This window comes from Danio rerio, chromosome 23 (genome assembly GCF_052040795.2).
Source record: "Danio rerio strain M-AB ecotype USA chromosome 23, GRCz13ab, whole genome shotgun sequence".
Classification (NCBI taxonomy): Eukaryota; Metazoa; Chordata; class Actinopteri; order Cypriniformes; family Danionidae; genus Danio; species Danio rerio.
In genome coordinates this window covers 20,994,799-21,015,334 of record NC_141043.1, presented here as the reverse complement: position 1 = coordinate 21,015,334, position 20,536 = coordinate 20,994,799, and the positions used below count along the sequence as shown (strand labels likewise).

Here is a 20,536-nt window from a genome sequence, read left to right as displayed (position 1 = left end):
ATGGGACTAAGAGTTTCAAGAAAGAATCTGAGAAAAAAATAAGTTTGTTTGCAGTTTATTTAAAATATAACATCTACTTTTAGTAAAGTTACTTATAAATACACTTTACATGAACTTAAACACTAAAAACTGAACTACACTGTTCCAGTTACTATGACCATTTATGTGAAGCTGCTTTGACACAATCTACATTGTAAAAGCGCTATACAAATAAAGCTGAATTGAATTGAATATAACTTAAATCATGCACTTGAATTTACACATGAAACAGTGTTTACAAAAGACACATTCAGGGGAAAATCAACAATGTAATTATGAAGTGTGTGTGTGTGTGCGTGCCTGCCTGCCTGCCTGTCTGTCTGTCTTTCTATCTATCTCTCTGTGCACGCGTAAATTGGAACCCTGCCTTTTTTACAGTGTGTAATGTCAGCAGTCACACTGCATTTGAGTTAAAAAACTCTAATTTATCCAGTCTTGCGCCGTGCCGCTTTATGAACGGATTGTGAAAACTGCAAGTAAAACTGCGTTCTACGACCTTAAATAAACGTTTATGTTTTATGTGACATGGCAAAATTTTAAAAATTTAATTGTACATGTAAAGCTTTATATTTAATATTTTGAATCGCAATATGCTTTGAAGAATCAGTCATGCCGTTTTTAAATATGTGCGCATGATCTTAGTAATCAACTTGACTAAGCAGACAACAAGCTAAAGCAGCATAAAATATTTCTGAAAATATCACAGAAATACGATATTTAAACTTCTTAATCAAATACAAAATGTGGGGAGAGTAAAAAATACAGAAAAGGTACACTTTTAGAGTAAAATCAACTTTATATAAAACAAAAAATACAATAAAACGTTCATGCACAGAAAGCAAATACAGAAAAAATATTACATTTTAATATGCATTTATTATGCATCAAGAGCTGTGAAGCAAGCGCTCTTTCGCCTGGTCCCACACACATGCATACAAAAACACATGTTTACCTGCCGCCAGCCTTTCGACTTGATACTACTGTGTTTGATGTGAGTTTGCACACGCATAACATGTGTGCTTATTGTTATTAAACTCTGTTTAATAAATATACTGCAAATGGATCCCTCTGTGTCAGACCCTTCGTAACAGAACACTTCGCCAAACATGGATCCCGCAGCCATGCAGGTCTTGTCCACAGAACTCACAGCCCAAGCCCAGGTTCTCGCGACACACCAACAACAGCTTTCGCATCTAATCCAACTAACGGAGGAACTAGTGAGAACCTTGCAGGGTTTGAATGTTACGTCCACAGCGCAACCCACCGCCAGTTACTCTACCAGTCAACCTCCGGTAACCTTTACACCACATCACTCCAGCCCTCGCCTAGCGTTTCCTGACAAATTCTATGGTAATCCAACTAAATGTAAAGGTTTTCTACTGCAATGCAAGCTGTTTGTCGCACAACAACCCCATATGTTTTCAGATGAGAACAGCAAAATCACCTTTGTCTGCTCGTTGCTCTCTGAAAAAGCCCTGGATTGGGCTACTGCGGTTTGGCCCGAGAACACTCCCACTTTCCCCACGTTTAAAGAGTTTCTTCAGCATTTCTGCACAGTTTTCGATCACCCAGAGGGAAGGCGAAACGCAGGTGAAGAGTTGCTGTCTATACAGCAGAACAACCAACCAGCGGCGGAGTTTGCCTTACATTTTCGCACTTTGGCTGCACAAACTGGCTGGGCTGACAATCCCCTAAAGACCCTCTACCGCAAAGCATTGAACCCCGATTTACAAACAGAGCTAGCGTGCAGAGATGATGGGAAATCACTCGATCAGCTCATTGAACTCTCCATCAGGCTGGATAACCTGCTCCGCACTCGTAGACCCTCTCATATTGTTTCCTCCTGTCCCAGTCAAGAGTCCTCTCAAGTTCCCCTCATGCCCTGCAGAGCCCATGCAACTGGGTCGAGCCCAGCTATCCAGTGAAGAGCGGGACAGACTATAAAGAATAATCTGTGCCTCTACTGCGGACTTTGTGGTCATACCAAGATTAAATGCCCCAATGAGCCAAACTCCAAGACACTATCGGTGAGTGCAACCTCTATAATCTCTAATAACAGTAATGCTCTTATTGTCCCCATCTCAGTGTGTTTTGGGAACACTACTATTCACACTGTCGCTCTGGTTGACTCGGGAGCCGCTGGCAATTTCATGGATATGACATTTGCCCATAACAACGCTGTTCCTATAACCTCTTGTGATTCCCCTCTAGCAATCACGGCAGTAGACGGACGCCCCCTAGGGGATGTCATTTACCGCACTCTTCAATTGTCATTTCAAACAGGCTCGCTTCATAAGGAGCAGAGGAAGTTTCTGATCACCAAGTCTCCTCAACACACCATCATTTTTGGATTGCCCTGGTTGCAAACCCACAATCCACTCATTTCTTGGAGAACTGGTGAGATTTCAAAATGGAGTGATTCATGTTTACAGAATTGTCTGTGTTCTGTTGTCCCCGTTCAGCTCAATACCATTGTTGCCAGTACTGAGACCCCTGAAAAAACCCTGATTCCCGATGAGTACAAGGACCTCGCTGAGGCATTCAGTAAGAAAAAAGGCACTAAGCTTCCACCTCACCGTGAGTATGATTGCGCCATTGAATTACTGCCTGGTACTACGCCCCCTCTTGTGAGAGAATCTTTCCTCTGTCTCAAACAGAAACTGAAACCATGAACGCTTACATTAAGGAGGAGTTGGAAAAGGGATTAATCCGCCCATCTACATCACCCGCTTCTGCAGACTTCTTTGTGTATAAAAAAGATGGAAGTTTACGCCCCTGCATAGATTATAGAGGTTTGAACGAAATCAGTCAAGTACCGCTATCCATTGCCTCTGGTCCCAGCCGCCCTGGAACAATTACGCTTAGCCAGGTACTTTACTAAACTTGATCTCCGCAGTGCCTACAACCTCATCCGCATAAAACGAGGTGATGAGCGGAAAACCGGCTTCTCTACGACAACCAGCCACTATGAATAGCGGGTGATGCCCTTCGGCCTGGCAAACAGTCCTTCAGTCTTCCAAGCGTTCATAATTGAGATATTTCAAGACATGTTCATCAAGACATGAATCAATGGGTCATTGTTTACATGATGATATCCTTGTTTATTCAGATACCCTAGAGGAGCACATTCGCCATGTCAGAGCCGTTCTCCAGAGACTTATAGATAACCAGCTATTCGCTAAACTGTCCAAGTGCGAGTTCCACCAGACCTGCACCTCCTTCCTCGGATACATAATCAGTGCTGACGGAGTGGCGATGGATGAAGAAAAAGTAAACGCTGTAGTGAACTGGCCAAAGCCAAATACAGTCAAGGAACTGCAACGCTTTCTGGGGTTCGCCAATTTCTACAGAAGATTTATACGAAACTTCAGTTCTGTGGCCGCACCGCTCACATCGATGGTAAAAGGAGGTAATCCCAAGCTGAAATGGAACCCTGATGCGACTCGGGCATTTAACCACCTCAAAGCCCGATTCTCCTCAGCACCTATCCTCTGCCACCCTGATCCCAAGTTACCCTTCATCCTTGAGATAGATGCCTCAAACACGGGCATTTAGTCGCTGTACTCTCTGAACGACAATTGACTTCAAACAAGCTCCATCCCTGCGCCTTTTTCTCGCGCAAGCTCAAGTCGGCAGAGAGAAATTACGACGTAGGCAACCGTTAACTCCTCGCAATGAAAGCTGCAATGGAAGAATGGAGGCATTGGCTGGAAGGAGCCCGACACCCCTTTATGGTGATCACCGATCACAAGAATCTGGAATACTTTCGCTCAGCTAAAAGAATAAATCCTCGGCTGGCTAAATGGGTTTTATTCTTTACACGCTTTAACTTTTCTGTCTCATATATCTCCGGGTCCAAGAATATAAAAGCAGATGCGCTCTCTCGCCTTTCTGAGGAGGAACCTAATCAGGAAGATGAACACCCCATTATTGCAGACTCCATCATTCTGGCTCCCATCACCTGGGATAGCGACACTGAAATCGCCCAAATTGCCAACCAACGTCCTACACCACCCGCCTGTCCCTATGATAAAGTCTTTGTACCCCAGTCACTCAGAAACAAGCTGCTTGAGAATGTCCACTCCAACCCCAGTTCCGGTCACCCTGGCACTGCAGGAACCCTAGATCTCATACTGAACCGTTACTGATGGCCCAACGTAAGGACTGACGTCAATAAATTTGTGAAGAACTGTTCCCCCTGTAACATGCATAAAACTTCCCGTCACAACCCAGCCGGTCTCTTGCAACCCCTTGAAATCCCTCGTCGCCCCTGGTCCCATGTCGCCATCGATTTTATCACAGATCTTCCCCTCTTTCTTGGCCACACTACCATACTCACTGTCATTGACCGGTTTTCGAAGACATGCAGGCTCCTTCCCATTCCTAAACTCCCCACAGCCTTGGAAACTGCTGAACTCCTGTGCAACCATGTATTCCGCTACTATGCACTGCCCGAAGACATCGTGTCTGATAAAGGTCCCCAATTTACGTCTAGGGTATGGTCTGCTTTCTTCAAGAACTAAATATCAACATCAGCCTCACATCAGGATATCATCCCCAATCCAACGGGCAAATTGAGTGGCTGAATCAAGAAATTGGGCGTTTCCTCCACACTTATTGTCACCAACATCAAGAGGACTGGAGCCGTTTCTTGATGTGGGCCGAATACGCTCAGAATTCTCTCAGGAAAACATCCACTGGGCTTACACCCTTCCAAGTAGTCCTTGGCTTTCAACCCCCCCCCCCCTGTTCCCATGGTCTGGAGTACCATCCGAACTCCCAGCCCTAGATCATTGGTTCCAGAGATGCGAGGAGACGTGGAACGCAGCCCATACACATCTTTCTCATGCTGTAAGGAGATTCAAAGAACAGGCTGATCGTTACCGATGCCCTAATCCCACGTACACCCCAGAACAATGGGTATGGTTGTCCACCAGAGACCTTCGCCTCAGACTCCCATGCAAGAAGCTCAGTCCCTGGTACGTGGGTCCATTCATGATTGATCGACAAATATCTCCAGTATCCTATAGACTTAAACTGCCTACTCACTATTGCATCTCTCCCACTTTCCATGTGTCACTGCTCAAGCCTGCTGCTGGTCGAGCCAAGGTGGATAGGGAGGTGGCAGCCGGTGATCAGGGTTCCCCACCAATCGTCATCGATGGAGAGGAGGCTTATCAAATCCATGAGAACCTGAAGTACAGACAACTCCAATATCTGATCGTCTTGGAGGGGTACGGCCCGGAGGAACAATCATGGATCAGTCTTAAGGACATTGAAGGTTCTTGAGCCCTGGGCTCCCTCCCGTTTGGAGGGCGAGTGGGGAGCCTTGAGCTCAGGTAAATCTTGACAACTCCCCCTTGATAAGAGCCGATGACTAAAAATTAAATGCTATTAAAAGATATGCTGCATTATGAGATTACCTGTATTGCAAAATTTAGATTTATCAATTTACTTGTTGTGCATGTTTTTGAAATGTGGGAGGAAACCTGAGGACCCGGGGAAAACCCACGCAAGCACAGGAAGAACATGCAAACTACACACAGAAACGACCACCGGCCTGTTAAAGGACTAGAACCGGTGTTCTTGAGGCGACAGTGCTAGTCACTGGGCCACCGTGCTGCCCTATGGAGGGAAAGGTGAAAAGGTAGGGGTGGAAGGGGGGATTCTTCAAATCGAAGATGACTGTAGTGAAAAAACCCTGGCTCTTTATAGTGGGTTAGGAATGGCCTGATTGGTGGATCATGCATGCTAATGCAGAACCAGCCGTGTTCAATCATAATCACGTGCTCCTCTCGAAATTAGTTTATGAATAAACTTGACATATACACCATGTACATATACAGACATGATACATGCCATACATATACAAATATGATACACTCTGTACATATTTACATTTAGTACACTCTATACATTCCATACATATGCACACTATACATATACACATGATACACTCTATACATATACACACTATACATATAAGGACATGATACACTCCTGTCAGGGTCTGGGATCTCCATTCAAATACACTATACACATTCCACACACACGATACACTCTATATACATATACAGACACAATACACTCCTGTTAGGGTCTGGGATAGAACTCGGTCTCTGGCATGGGAGTTGAACGACATAACCACTGAGCTACTGGAAGTTGAGGAACCTAGTGTACGACAGCTATATACATATACATCCTTTACATATGCAGACATGATACATGCCATACATATGCACACTTGATACACTCTATACATATACACACCTGATACATTCCATAGATATGAAAGACAGCTATATACATATTCACCCTTTACATATACAGACATGATACATGCCATACATATGCACACTTGATACACTCTATACATATACACACCTGATACATTCCATAGATATGAAAGACAGCTATATACATATTCACCCTTTACATATACAGACATGATACATGCCATACATATGCACACTTGATACACTCTACACATATACATGTACATACATGATAAAATTTATACATATGCACACTCTATACTTATACACACATGATACACTCTATTCAATTCAATTCAGCTTTATTTGTATAGCGCTTTTACAATGTAGATTGTGTCAAAGCAGCTTCACATAAATGGTCATAGTAACTGGATCAGGGTAGTTCAGTTTTAGTGTTTAAGTTCAGTTCAGTTTAGTTCAGTTCAGTGTGGTTTGAAATCATTACTGAGAGTCCAAACACTGAAGAGCAAATTCATTGATGCCTAGCTTTACAGATCCTGAACCATGCAAGCCAGTGGCGACAGCGGAGAGGGAAAAAAACCACCAATAGGAGAGTGAAGAAAAAAAATCTTGAGAGAAACCAGACTCAGTTGGGCACGACCATTTTAATTTCTCCGCTAGCCAAAAGTCTTGTGCAGAGCTGCAGTCTCAGCGGTGGAGGCTGGAAGCTGACCTGAGCGAAGACTCGTCTGTCCCTGGAGCATCACTGGAATCAGTCTCATGCTCTCCACTCCCCTATGACCAAAAGCGCAGCAGCAGCTCAGGATACGGCCTGGTCCCGGATATGAACACCTTGGGATCATCTCGTCGCTTCTCTTGGATCCAATCAGTGACACCGCATAATTTGAGGACCTCGGCATGAGTATCCCCAGGTGGAAATGGAGAATAAAGAGAATAATTAGCGTAGCTGCTGTTCAATGTATATAAACAAGATGCAGAAACTTTTGTGGAAACCCGTTAAGTGATGCATTGAGTGTATGCTTTACTAAACAGATAGGTCTTTAATCTAGTTTTGAACTGAGAAAGTGTGTCTGAGCCTCGGACATTATCAGGAAGGATATTCCAGAGTTTAGGAGCCATAAATGAGAAGGCTCGACCTCCTTTACTTGACTTTGCTTTTCTAGGTACTACCAGAAGCCCTGAGTTTTGAAATCTTAAAGAGCAAGCTGGATTGTAGCGAGACAGAGGGTTGGTTAGATAAACAGGAGCTAGATTATTTAGAGCTTTATAGGTGAGAAGTAATATTTTAAATTCAATATGAAACTTAACAGGCAGCCAGTGTAAGGAGGATAAAATTGGGTTGATATGGTCATATTTTCTAGACCTGGTAAGAACTCTGGCTGCTGCATTTTGTACTAATTGAGGTTTGTTAATAGAGGATGCTGGGCAGCCAGCAAACAGAGCATTACAGTAATCCAGCCTAGAAGTCATAAAAGCGTGGACTAGCTTTTCTGCATCAGAGATTGATAGCATACTTCGTAATTTAGCGATATTTCTCAGATGAAAGAAGGCAGTTTTTGTGACATGGGATACATGGTTTTCAAAAGTTAGATTGCTGTCTATTATGACACCCAGATCTTTTATAGTAGAGCTAACGCTAACTTTGTATCCCTCTAATTGTAGATTGAGTTACGAGATCTGCTGTGTAAGAGAAGAAAACTGTTGGTCATCCAGTCTTAACAATTCTAAAACACTCAGTTAGCTTAGACAGTTCAGACATCTCATCAGGTTTAGTTGAAATATATAATTGAGTATCATCTGCATAGCAATGAAAGCTGATTCCATGTCTTATAATAATGTCTTCCACTGGCAGCATGTAAATTGTAAACAGCAAAGGGCCTAAAACTGATCCTTGAGGCACCCCATACTTTACTGGGCTGACTTGTGAAGGCTGTCCATTAATATTAACAAACTGGTAACGGTAAAATAAGTATGACTTAAACCATTGTAGAGCTTGTCCCTGGACACCTGTAGACTTTAAGCGATTTATGAGGATATTGTTGTCAATGGTGTCAAATGCCGCACGAAGATCAAGTACAACTAATAGCGAGATGCACCCTTGGTCAGCAGCTAAGAGTAAATCATTGGTTATTTTCACTAATGCAGTTTCTGTACTGCGATGAGCCCTGTACCCTGACTGAAGCACTTCAAAAATATTGTTTGTCTGCAGAAAGGAGCAAAATTGAGTAGAAACAACTTTTTCTAGTATTTTAGACATAAATGGAAGATTTGAAATAGGCCTATAGTTAGCTAAGTTGTTGGGGTCCAGTTGTGGTTTCTTAATAATAGGCTTAATAACAGCTAGCTTGTAAGAGTTTGGAACATGGCCTATAGATAAAGAAGAGTTGATAATGTTAAGAAGAGGTTCTCCTATAGCAGGTAGCAGCAATTCTTTCAGTAATTTTGTTGGAATTGAGTACAGCATACACATAGCTGGTTTAGAGCTATTTATTTATAATTTTATCTAGCTCTTCCTGTTCTATGATTTTGAAGCAGTGTAGGTTATTATTATGATTCAGTGAAATATTTACAGGATTTGGAGTATAAGCTGGTGCAGAAAGTTTAACATTTTCTATTTTCTGTCTAAAGCCTTCTATTTTACCACAAAAAAAAAAGTCATCACTACTAATTTGCGGTGGAACATTTTGTTTCAAGGATGACCGATTATTTGCTAATTTAGCAATTGTGTTAAATAAAAATCTAGGATTGTTATGATTATTTTCTATCAGTTTGCGGGGATGCTCAGCCCTGGCTGATTTTAGAGCCCTCCTATAGCTGGACATACTGTCTTTGTACGCAATTCTAAAGACCTCTAAATTAGTTTTTTTTCCATTTACGTTCCAGGGCACGGGTTGCTGTTTTGAGAGTGCAAGTATGACTATTATACCATGGTGTAGTTTTAATCTCTCTAGCCTTTTTTAATTTGATGGGTAAAAAAAAAACCATAAAAGAAAAAAGTCAATTGTTTAATCATGAAATTATGGGATTGGTGTGTATGAAAGCCGGCTTCTGCCTCTAAATAAGAAATAAAAAGGTTATTGCGACTTTAATCTCAGAATTTAAAGTCGCAATTTTGAGTTATAAAGTGACAATTCTATTTCACATGAGTTTATATCACAAAATTGAGACTTTATTTATCAGAATTGCAAGATATGAAGTTAGAATTGTGATTTTATTATTTAGAACTTAAAGATTAAAAATGTTGCAATAACCTTTTTATTCCATAGATGACCATGTGGGCCTTAGGAGAATGCAATATTTTATTATTCTCAGTCGCTTCGGTACATTTCTCGAATCATTATTGAGATATGCAAAACGGCTCATTTCTCAAAACAACTCACACAAAATACAATGGATTAGTTGTCTCTTGCCCAAAATCCTAGAATAGAATGAATATGTGTAAGTATAATGCAGTACACCAATAGCCATACCAAGCTTATTATTTGAACAATTAAGTCTTTTTAAAAAACTGGAGAAACACCAAACACACAAACACCAAATTAAATGTCTCTGCACTTAAAAAACCATGTCTGGAACATAAACAACTATGAAAGAAGTTGGATGTTTATCATTATATTGAAATCTTATTGGTGTCATTGGTTTTAGGTTGTTTTATTGTAGTCTAAATAGATGTCTGTAAATGATTTCAGGCATAAATAAATTCTTACATTTATGAGTAAAACATAATTTAATATTAATTATTATCCCTGAAATAAGGTTTATATTACATGCTGTACATTTATCATCTAAGGATCGTGTCATGTTTTTTATTTATCACCCTAAAATAACAGATATACTTGCAGTAAACATATTTTTATTCATAAATTTAGGGGTAACCACACATTTTAAATATGTAAAGGTTGCTATAACATCAGTGAACATCCCCTTTGCACACAAAAAGGACAGAAGCGGCATTGCAAAAATTAATTACATCAACATAAATCCAATAATAGCAATGCAGTTCTTTAAAACAAACTCAACTGTAGCATGAATGAATACAATGATGTTTATGTGGGTTAAAACGTATAGCACACAGATTTATACTAAGTGAAATACAAAATCTGTTGTGATTCACATGCATCAAACCCCTTTGTATTTCGAACCAAATGAAGTATAATTTGAAAAAAGTGCTGTGTCTGACTGTGGGCTACTAATGATTATGCTTTGTGATAATCAGTGATATTAGTGTGCTTATTTCTTAGGCCAGTTACAGCATGTGCAGTCAGGATCAAAAACTGTTGTTGCAGGACAATTCTGTATGAAGGTCCTGCCATTGGCACACTGAATGAATGTTTTGGGATCAGCTGGATTCGCATAGATGCCCTCTGATCTGCTTGCACAGAAGTCTGATCCTGAGGGAGCTGTCGGTACAACAGGAGGTATTGTGGTATGAGGTACAGCAGCAGATGCTGTTGTAGAGGTCCCACTGGCCTTATCTGTTGTGCTTGGGGGGAGAGATGGGAAATCTGCAGGAAAAAATTAGAATTTTATATTTTCTCTTAAAAGTATTAATCAGCTTGGATGGTTTGCAGAAATAATTGGTTCTGGTCAATCACAATGATTTAATGGCACTAATATCATCATAATGGGCTTCACAGAGATGTTTTTACCAGTGTTGCTGATATTAAGCAGCGTGTGGAGGTGTCCAATAAGAGGGTATTTGCCCTGCCCACAGAACTGACCACTGAAGTCATCAAGATCCAGAGACCAGACAAAAGCTCCTCCAAAGCCTTTCTCCTTCAGGTAGTCCACCTAAAACAGACCAGACCTAGTTACCGAGAGCATGAGAAATACATTTATGTTTTATACTTTAGCATACTCACCTTAGTCTCATAGCTTTCCTGGTCATCAAATCCCACCCACTCCTGTCCTTTTGTTGCATAAGGAACTTTCTGATCAACAATCTGTTGCACAATGGCTCCTTGTAGAAAAGTACAGATCTGTTGGGAGACGATCTGTCAGGAAATCTTCTGATTGTATTTCCACAATAAAAATTATGCTTTAAGGCTGAAGATTAGACCTCATAATAGGACCAGAATCCAGCTTCTCTGGTGTATGTTCCAGCTAAAGCAGCACCACTAGCTGGAGCTCCAACTCCATTGTCCGCAGACGACAGGCGAAACGTTCTTCCATACGCAGCAAAGCCCATCCTGAGCTTCTCCACAGGAGCGCCCTGATCTCGCCAGTAGTTCATTGCAAAGTCCTGCATTGTCATGAGCATTTAATTATTTGCTGTTGTGTTTCTAGACTATTCTAACCTGCAGTGACTCAAGTGTTGCATTGAAGATATCTGAATAGCTACCAAAATTTTATTTAAACATCACAGTTAATAAAGGTACATCTTTATATAGTATGAATGTCAAGACATCTATAAAAAGTTAAGACTTTTATAATTTTTTCAAAAGATATATTTGTCAAATAAATGTTTTTGTTTTGTACATGCTGTTATACAGTATTTTCATAAAACAGTAAAATCTGTTCCTCTTACAGTATTGTAGTAGATTTGGTCTCCTGTGTCTCCAGAGTCTCTGTACAGAGGACTATTGTGTCCAGTGATGTTGTCCTGTGAGCCGTGGAAATCATAGGTCATGATATTGATGAAGTCCAAATACCTGAATCACCAGAGGAAAATATCAGTTTCAGTCAGATTGGGTTTGGTTTGTTAAAAGCAGCTGAATCATCATTTGATTAGCATTTTAAGAGACTTTGTCAATTAACCCAATCCATGATTCATTATGAACATAAACCCTTCAAGAACACATACTTGGCAATTTCTGCAATTTCATAACCAGCGTCAATGATTCCTTTCACAGCAGCCACTGCAGCAGTGAGCATGAGTCTGGGGCGTCCAGTGGCTGCACTCTCTGCCTGATAAGCTTCTACAAGCTCCTGTTACGATCACATATGTAGGTCATTAGGTAAAACATTAAGGTCTGATTTTCTAGTTCATGTTCTATGAAAAATCTTCTTACTTGTCAAAAATTTTAGATTTAGAATTTAGGATAAACCTGGAATACAATCAAAGCATTAGAGTGTTTAAAATTTAAAATAATTGTCATGACATAAAATTAATAAGAAACCGTTTTTGTTATTTCTGAAACACTAATCAAATAAATTTGACTCTGATCATGTTCAGTCAAACTGCAGAAGAATATCAATGTCAGGTTTGAAAGAATCTTGTGGAGGTCATGCCGTGTAAGTCCTGTTGTTATTACAATAAAACAATAAAAAATGTAATTCATTGTCACTTAATTGAACTGTTCCTGATTTTTGTTTTCACCCACAAGGCCATCTGAAATGTACACGACTTTCTTTCCTTAGTCAAAGAGAATTTAAGGATTTGAAGTAAAATGTACTTAATATATGTAGATAATGTAATTGTCTCTGTCTAATCTGTTCTGGTGTACCTCAAGGCTCTGTTCTAGGTCCTCTTCTTTTTCTTATCTGTATGCTAAAACATGCTAAACTGATAAACTACAATGTTAAACTGATGAGATACAGATTTATTGTAGCGCTTCTTCCTTCTCAGTGTTTCCTCTCTGTAAGAGTAGGGGAAAATTGTTTTTCTCCAAAACCTTATTTCTATGACTGAGAATATCGTTGGTTTTGATATAAAACATTGTGACAAAGAAGCCATAAATGTTCATGTACCTTACAGAGCAAAGTGAATCTCTGCTTGTCTTCTGGAGGACTTCCACGAGAACCAGGATACTCCCAGTCCAGATCCAGACCGTCAAATCCATGGGTCCTCAGAAATGTGATACTGGACTGAATAAAGGTCTGTCTGTTTTGTGGCATGGAGACCATGCTGCTAAACCTGAGATCACAATGAGGAGAGAAGCTTCATGAAGGTGAAAGAAACACAGTTCTGCTTCAGTTGGTTACTACAAGTTAAGCTGCGGTCGCCGGTCACTCTATACTTTTCTCCCTGTAGACTTAGATTCATACATACGCGAATGCGTCAGACCAGAAATGCAAGCTCATGCGACAAGTTTTGCAGTTCAATGCATTGCAAAGTTCAAGCTTAATGAACTTTGACCAGCAAAATTGCATCACTTGACTGCGTGAGACCAACCGAGGACCAAAACATGACCTCTCTGTACAGAAATTTTAAATATGGACCAATCGCTAGCTTTTTTTTAAAATGTCTAATATTCTTGTTTAATCCCACACCTTTTCGCAGAGACGTACTACAGAATTTCACATGCTCAAACTCTAGTGTGACCGCAGCATTATGCTGGAACAAAAGATTTTCACCAGATAAACAATTACTCTGAAATGCATAAAAAATACATATGGAATTGGTGAGTGCAGCTCCAGCGGTGCAGCCAATCTGTCATTAGAGAAGTATTTCAGGCACACATGCAGAGCAGCACATCAGAATTTGCTTAAGAGCCTTCACATGTCTGAAGAGCTGTTTTTGCAAGCATTCAGCAGCGGTCAAGTCTGAATGTTTTCTCAGTCCCTGGGTCCTTCACTGAATTACAAAAAGAGCAGTAAAAGAAAGCAGATTTCCTTAGAGAGCTAAATAATGTCTTTCAATGTTATTCCAACTGCTGGATGTGGTAGTTTTCTGACTCCAGACATGAGCACTATATAACATGACTGGGGTGCAGCATGTTGAAGAAGTGAGCAATTCATGCCCTCACTGCAAGAGCATGCCTGTTGATAAGATGAGATTGCAAATCAGCGACCACTCGGCCAGGTAAGAGAATCTGAGTGGGAGCTACCGGGTGTCTCCTCACAAGGACTGGGCATTCCCAGTTGGTCAAACTGTTCCAGCTATGCGTGATCCCCACTTAGTAATGCCAAATATATCAGTCAGTCATGGTGAGATCCCCCTCCATAGGTGAACCTGTCTTCCCTACCAGCCAACCATCTTACTCATATGTAGTGCTCCCCCTGGATAGGGCTAGCCCATATGTGCATATTTGTCATTTAGTCTGGGCAATTTTGGGAAGTGAGTGGCCTCCGCAGTCGTACAACTAAAACACCTAGCCTTAAATTAGCTGGCTAAAATCAAATTAAAATGCTTCCTAAATTGTAAATATATTTCCATATTTCATTAATTGGAGCCTGGTGACATTGGATTGTTGCACATTTGGTGGTGTTTTTATGCTCACGCTTCCTGCTTGGCACACATTGGATGGTTACACCTTAGGTGGTGTTTTTATCCTCACGCTTCCTGCTTGGCACACATTGCCCTAAATGTGTTACAGATTCAGCTGCTGTGGCACTTTAAATACATTCCCCAATCTGTTGTTTCAACATAACTTGTAGTGACCAACTGAATTGGAATGTCTCAGTTACAGATGTTATCTCTTGTTGCCACAGTAGCCAAATCACCAGCTGATTGTTAAGTTGCGCTTGGCTCCTTAGCTGTAGCCTGACGTGCTACTCTGCCGCTGCGCCTTATATACTCCCCTAATAACAGAGTGGCTGCACTTGTGAAGCTACATTTGCCAATTCCATAGGCAATTTATTGGCCATTGTTTATACATTTTAAGCTACGGTCACACTAGAGTTTCTGCTGTGCGGAGCTGCGAAAAGGGGCGGGATTAAACAACATGATTAGACATTTAAAAAGCGAGCGATTGCTCCATGTTTTAAATCTCTGTCCAGAGATGTCATGTTTTGATCCTCGATTGGTCTCACGCAGTCAAGTGATGCGATTTCGCAGGTCAGAGTTCACCAAGCTTGAACTTTGCACCACAGCAACCTGCAAAACTAGACCATGACCCTGTGTTTCCGGTCTGACGCATTCGCTTGCGTATGAATGAAAGTCTATGGGAGGAAAAGCCCAGTGTGACCGCAGCTTTTGAGTCAGACCTCTTTCTTAGAGTGAATAGTTATCTGCCAATAACCCAATTGTTGTTGAGTATTGTTGTACCAACATAACATTTCCATTTCCTTCTTTGTGGAACGAGGGTTATATCTGTAACACATTCTGATCTATCAAAATACAGCAGAACTTACTGAGCTGAGCCGAATTCCCATCCACCAACAGCCAACAGAGTTTTCAGGTTGGAGTTACTGTTAAGTTAAACATTTAGCATTATTCTTCACTATAATACTCTAGAGCAAATAGTGACTTTTAGGATTACATTACATAGTAGATTAAACAAATATATGCATGGAAAAAACATAAGCGCACCTTTGTTTTAGGCCATTAAAGGACTGGTAGAGAGTTTCATCATTCCATTCGTAGGTTGTCAGTTTATTTTCATTATTAATAATGGAAAAGGCATAAATTAAATGAGTGCACAGATGTGGATCCACATTGGATGGCATGTACTTGCCAACATCAGGTCTGTACTGAGACCAGTTGGTGAAGTAACATATAAGTTGGGAGGCCAATCCTGGAACAAACAAATAAAAAGCATATATACACACATACATGTATATACATATTTTACACCCATTTTGCCCCTTTTTTACAAGATGTTAAATACATCTTTGGTGTTCTTAGTATGTGTCTGTGTAGTTTCAGCTTCAAATACATATATATTTATATAAATATACTGTATATATAAAAGGTTTATACCCTTATATATGCCCTACTTAATATTTCCATTTTAGTTGGAAGTACATCACCACACAGAAATAAAACTTACGATACAAGAGCAGGCAACTTCTGGCACGCACGCACGCAAGCACACACACACATACACACACACACACACAGCACATTTACATTACCCTGCTTTTGTACATCTACCCGTGGCATATTCCCACCAAACATGTAAATATATGCGGTATGGAGATCAATTATAGCTAAAAAAGAAATGTTTTAATATGTAGGACTCCTGTTATGTGTTTGAAGCAACCTCAGTTAGGTATGCAGTTACTCATGGCATTTTTAGTCTTTTAAGCATAATTGTGTTTTAAAAAGGTTTAAAATCTTAATTTCTAATTATGTATGTATGTAGGTGCTCAGCATAAATGAGTAAACACCATTTTAAAAATGAATATTTTCATTTGTTTCCCAGTGAATATTAGTAATATATATTGGTGCATTTGAACGAAACAGATTTATTAAACAGATGTTTTCATTTATTCATTTTCTTTTCTGCTTAGTCTTTACAGATATATTTATTAAAATAATATTGTGGTCACAAAACATCTTTAGAATGGAAAGATAATACATGTAAATTCATTCAAAAAAGAAATAAATAACAACAACATTAACAAAATTCTATATATTTTTGTTTCTCTAAATTTTTGCTAATTTTTAAAATTTCATTTAATAATTTTCTATACCTAATTTGGGCTACTAACTTTAAACCAATATTGTAAGTTATTTTGTTAGATAAGCTCTAGATTTGGCTTCATTACTGAATAATCTAATCTATATGCACAAATATAATATGGTAAAAACATCCTATAGAAAATATTAATTTAAAAGATAGATTTGTGGGGGGTGTACTTATATATGCTGAGCACTGTATATTTGTAATTCAGAGAAAACAAACTAGTGGAATGTAAACTCAGAATTGCAAAAAAAAAAGTCAAACGTCTTAGGTTAAAACTTTGGCAATCTATAGGGGAAGAATAGCATGAGATAAATGTAATTCTGAAGTTTGGGAATGAAACTTTTAAATACCTGAGGGTAAAGTTAAAAACTGCTATAAATCTTAAAATTTTAATGTTAACCCTCAAATCTGAACTCTGGAAAAACTCAATACTCCAATATGCAAATTAGCAGTTTTGTACAAAAAGAGTCAGAATTGGTATACAAACACATGAGAAGAAATTTGTTATCAATAATATACACAATATGACATTTTGATGGTCATTTTAACACATTTTTTTTATTTAAGTTACACTGCATCTACATGCCAAATAATTCTCATTAGATTTTAAGTAGACTGTTAGGTTGGGGTTAGGTATAGGGCTCAATAAGGCATAAGACATGTTTCCATGACATGTTGCTATTTTCAGATCAATGCAACCTCAATTCTCCCATTTTCCCAAGCAAAATTAATTATGTAAGCTTATGGTTGTCTTTAGTGAGTGCATCCAACACGTTTCCTTATCCACAAAAGAGAGAAAGTAAAAGTAAAGACCAAATGGAGGAGGCTCATTTTTAATTTTTAAACTGCAGATGGTCTGTTTTCTCGCTGGTGAAGTGTTCAGTTTTTACACTTACAAAGTCCTCCATGTAAATAGCAAATGCGCCATTTTAAAGGGAATGGGAGATGAGACTCTGATTGTTTAATGCTCAAAACACACCCATAACTCATTAGGAGAATAAGCTCAGCCCTGTTAGACCATGAGCTGCAGCGCAGAGCGTATTTTTTCCATCTTTAAAACAGCAAGTTTTAAAACAGCAAGTGGATTCTGACAAGCCCTTAATGCTTTTGCGCCCTGAGCTTCAGACTTTGCACCTACACCATTAAAATAGAGCCTCAAGGGTTAGTGTAAGTTGACATGTATAGTTGAAGTCAGAATTATTAGCCTCCTTGGAATTTTTTAAAAATATTTTCTAAATTATGTTTTCTAAATTTTCACAGTATGTCCGATAATATTTTTTTCTTCTTGAGAAAGTCTTGTTTGTTTTATTTTGGCTAAAATAAAAGCAGTTTTTATTTTTTAAAAGCCATTTTAAGGTTAAAATTATCAGCCCCTTTATGCTATACTTTGTTTTGATACCCTACTGAATAAACTATCGTTATTTAATAACTTGCCTAATTACCCTAACCTACCTAGTTAACCTAATTAACATAGTTAAGCCTTTAAATGTCACTTTAAGCTGTATTTAAGTGTGTTGAAAAATATATAGGAAAAGATTGTTTACTGTCATCATGGTAAATATGAAATAAATAAGTTATTAGAAAGGAGTTATTAAAACTATTATGTGTAGAAATGTATTGAACAAATCTATCCGTTAAACCTCAATCGGGGGAAAAAGAAACAGGGGGCTAATAATTCAGACTTAAACTGTGCTTGAAAAGTTTCTAATAGTCAGTTAAATGTCTGTTGAAGGAGCAATATCAACAGATATTGAGCAGACAGTCTACTAATACTCAAAAAAGAAGTAATTGGCATGTTGAGATGAAACTTTTAGTCAACAAAATGTGCAATTGGGACCATTAAAATAAAGTATTACTGGAATCTTACGAAACAAATAAATAGAAAACTTACCAAAGTGACACAATGCCAGTGAAAAGCCTGAAAAGAGGTAAAAATGAACCGTCAACATCTTTATTAAAAAGTATGTTCTGTAAGATCAACAATCACTTACTGGCTATAAAAATGAATCTGCTCATCTTCAAGCGATGGTTGTCTCAGCCAAGAGTATCAGTCTGCTAATGATGTATGATAGAAGAAATTGTTGTTTATATTACTTCCTTTTACCCCCAACACACTGACCTCACTTCTGCATGATACAATGATTAACTAAAACACACAAGAGCTGATTTTTTCTCCCATCTTGCCTGGTTGATGTCACTGTTGGGAAAGCAACATTCTTTTTTGCATTGTAATTGTATGAGTGCTTGTTCCCTTATCTAAGCCTCAATGTCTCAATCAAAAGTTTCCACGTAAAACATCAGAAAGGGACACACTATGGTCTCAAATTTATTCTTCAAACCCAAAGATATACACATTGTTTAACTGTTGGGTTATCATAAACCTAGACCAGGAAGCAGAGGTGAAATAAAAAAGGTTTTCTCTTCACTATACATCTTTACGACAGCAATAAATGCCACCATTAATTCTTACGCATTTTTTTTAGACTTCTCGTTTCTTCTATTGTCAACATGTAAGATTATATTAGTACTAGCTATATTATACAACTTATTTAAATGGATTATATCAAACAAACAAACAAAAACTATTAGTAGTAATAGTATTAACCTGCATTAGTAAAATAATTTTCTACACTGAGATATATAAGATATATAGTGTACACACATGTAATATAACGTATAATAATGTCATTTTGCATTACATTAGCAATACATTATAATTTTTTTTTTTTTTTTTTAGTTATCCCCAAGTCCAATTTAGTGCAAGAAATAAAATTAAATTAAATAAACAACATTCCTTTATAATCATTTACATTATTAATGCTACACATAAATGTGGATGCTTTCCTGGGCATATACAGTTTGAATTTAGAAAATAGAAGAAATAAGAGTGAATGTGTTACTTACCAATAATTATTCTCAAGTTTTATTTTGAAAGGTTTCGACTGCCTCCGATTTTTTGGGTTGTGATCATGTGATCATAATTTTATCTTACTGAATACAGTTTAAAGTTCTGTTATAATGCTGCTCTGTGCAGTCTTGCATGGTGGCGCAATGGGTAGCACAATGCCTCACCAGCAACAAGGTCGCTGGTTTGAGCCTTGGCTGGGTCAGTCGGCATTTCTGTGTGTAGTATGTATAATCTCATTGTGCTTGATTGGGTTTTCTCCAGGTGCTCTGGTTTCCCTCATGGTCCAAAGACATGGTATGGGTGAATTGAATAAGCTAAATTGGCAGTAGTGTATGTGAGTGTATGCAGGAGTGTGAGGGTGTTTACCAGTGTTGGGTTGCAGGTGGAAGGGCATCTGCTGCGTAAAACATGTGCTGGATAATTTGGCGGTTAATTCCACTGTGGCGACCCCAGATTAATAAAGGGACTTAGCCGAAAAGAAAATAAATGAATTAATATGTATTTATTCATTTAAAGAGAGAGTAAGAATCAACAAAAAACCTCGGGCTAAGACTCGAACTCAGATCACCTTGGGCGGTTCTTTATCCCCTCGGTTTGGTATCAACGAACTAAACGCTAAGTTATTTTGTAAAGCCATACAGAAAATAGAGTATACACAGGAATCAGAGAATGAAATCCAATAACTTAAGACCTTTTTAAAGACTCGTTCCATATATTTTAAGAAGTAAAATCACTTTAGGTTTCTACCAGAAACACTGGTGAGTTTTGAACTTAAATATTAATGTAAAAAACTATTCCAAAACTAAAACATTATTCATATACTGAATAAAAATCTATTAAATCCATTTAATTCAGCAGGTTGGCACCTAAAGAACTGCAGAAATCATGATGTTGCCTTGATTATTGGAGTAAACAAAGCAGCAGGATGTCAAATCTAGTAGGATTTTATTGATTTCATTGACTACACAACATCCTGATATTGTCAGAGGCAAACTTTATTATACAACCATACATTGCATATTCAAAAATTATATACAAATTTAATATCTTGCAAAATAGCA

At 38.6% G+C, this 20,536-nt stretch overlaps 1 protein-coding gene across 2 annotated transcripts; it reads right to left on the bottom strand.

The window, feature by feature from the left end:
- Window positions 1–10,111: 10,111 nt before the first annotated feature.
- On the bottom strand, window positions 10,112–18,626 carry chia.5 (chitinase, acidic.5). Of its 2 annotated transcripts, NM_001110041.3 has the most exons (11): window positions 18,559–18,626; window positions 18,459–18,485; window positions 15,469–15,673; window positions 15,291–15,347; window positions 12,966–13,131; window positions 12,079–12,203; window positions 11,803–11,926; window positions 11,335–11,517; window positions 11,138–11,254; window positions 10,925–11,066; window positions 10,112–10,780 (listed from the first exon to the last, which is right to left on the bottom strand). In NM_001110041.3, exons 1-11 carry the CDS (start codon window positions 18,581–18,583, stop codon window positions 10,506–10,508), a joined length of 1,446 nt encoding a protein of 481 aa, NP_001103511.2. In that variant the 5' UTR covers window positions 18,584–18,626; the 3' UTR covers window positions 10,112–10,505. The 2 variants fall into 2 exon arrangements, with proteins under 2 accessions (NP_001103511.2, XP_087160980.1); XM_087304854.1 differs by lacking the exon at window positions 18,559–18,626 and having other exon boundaries at window positions 18,459–18,542.
- Window positions 18,627–20,536: the final 1,910 nt, after the last annotated feature.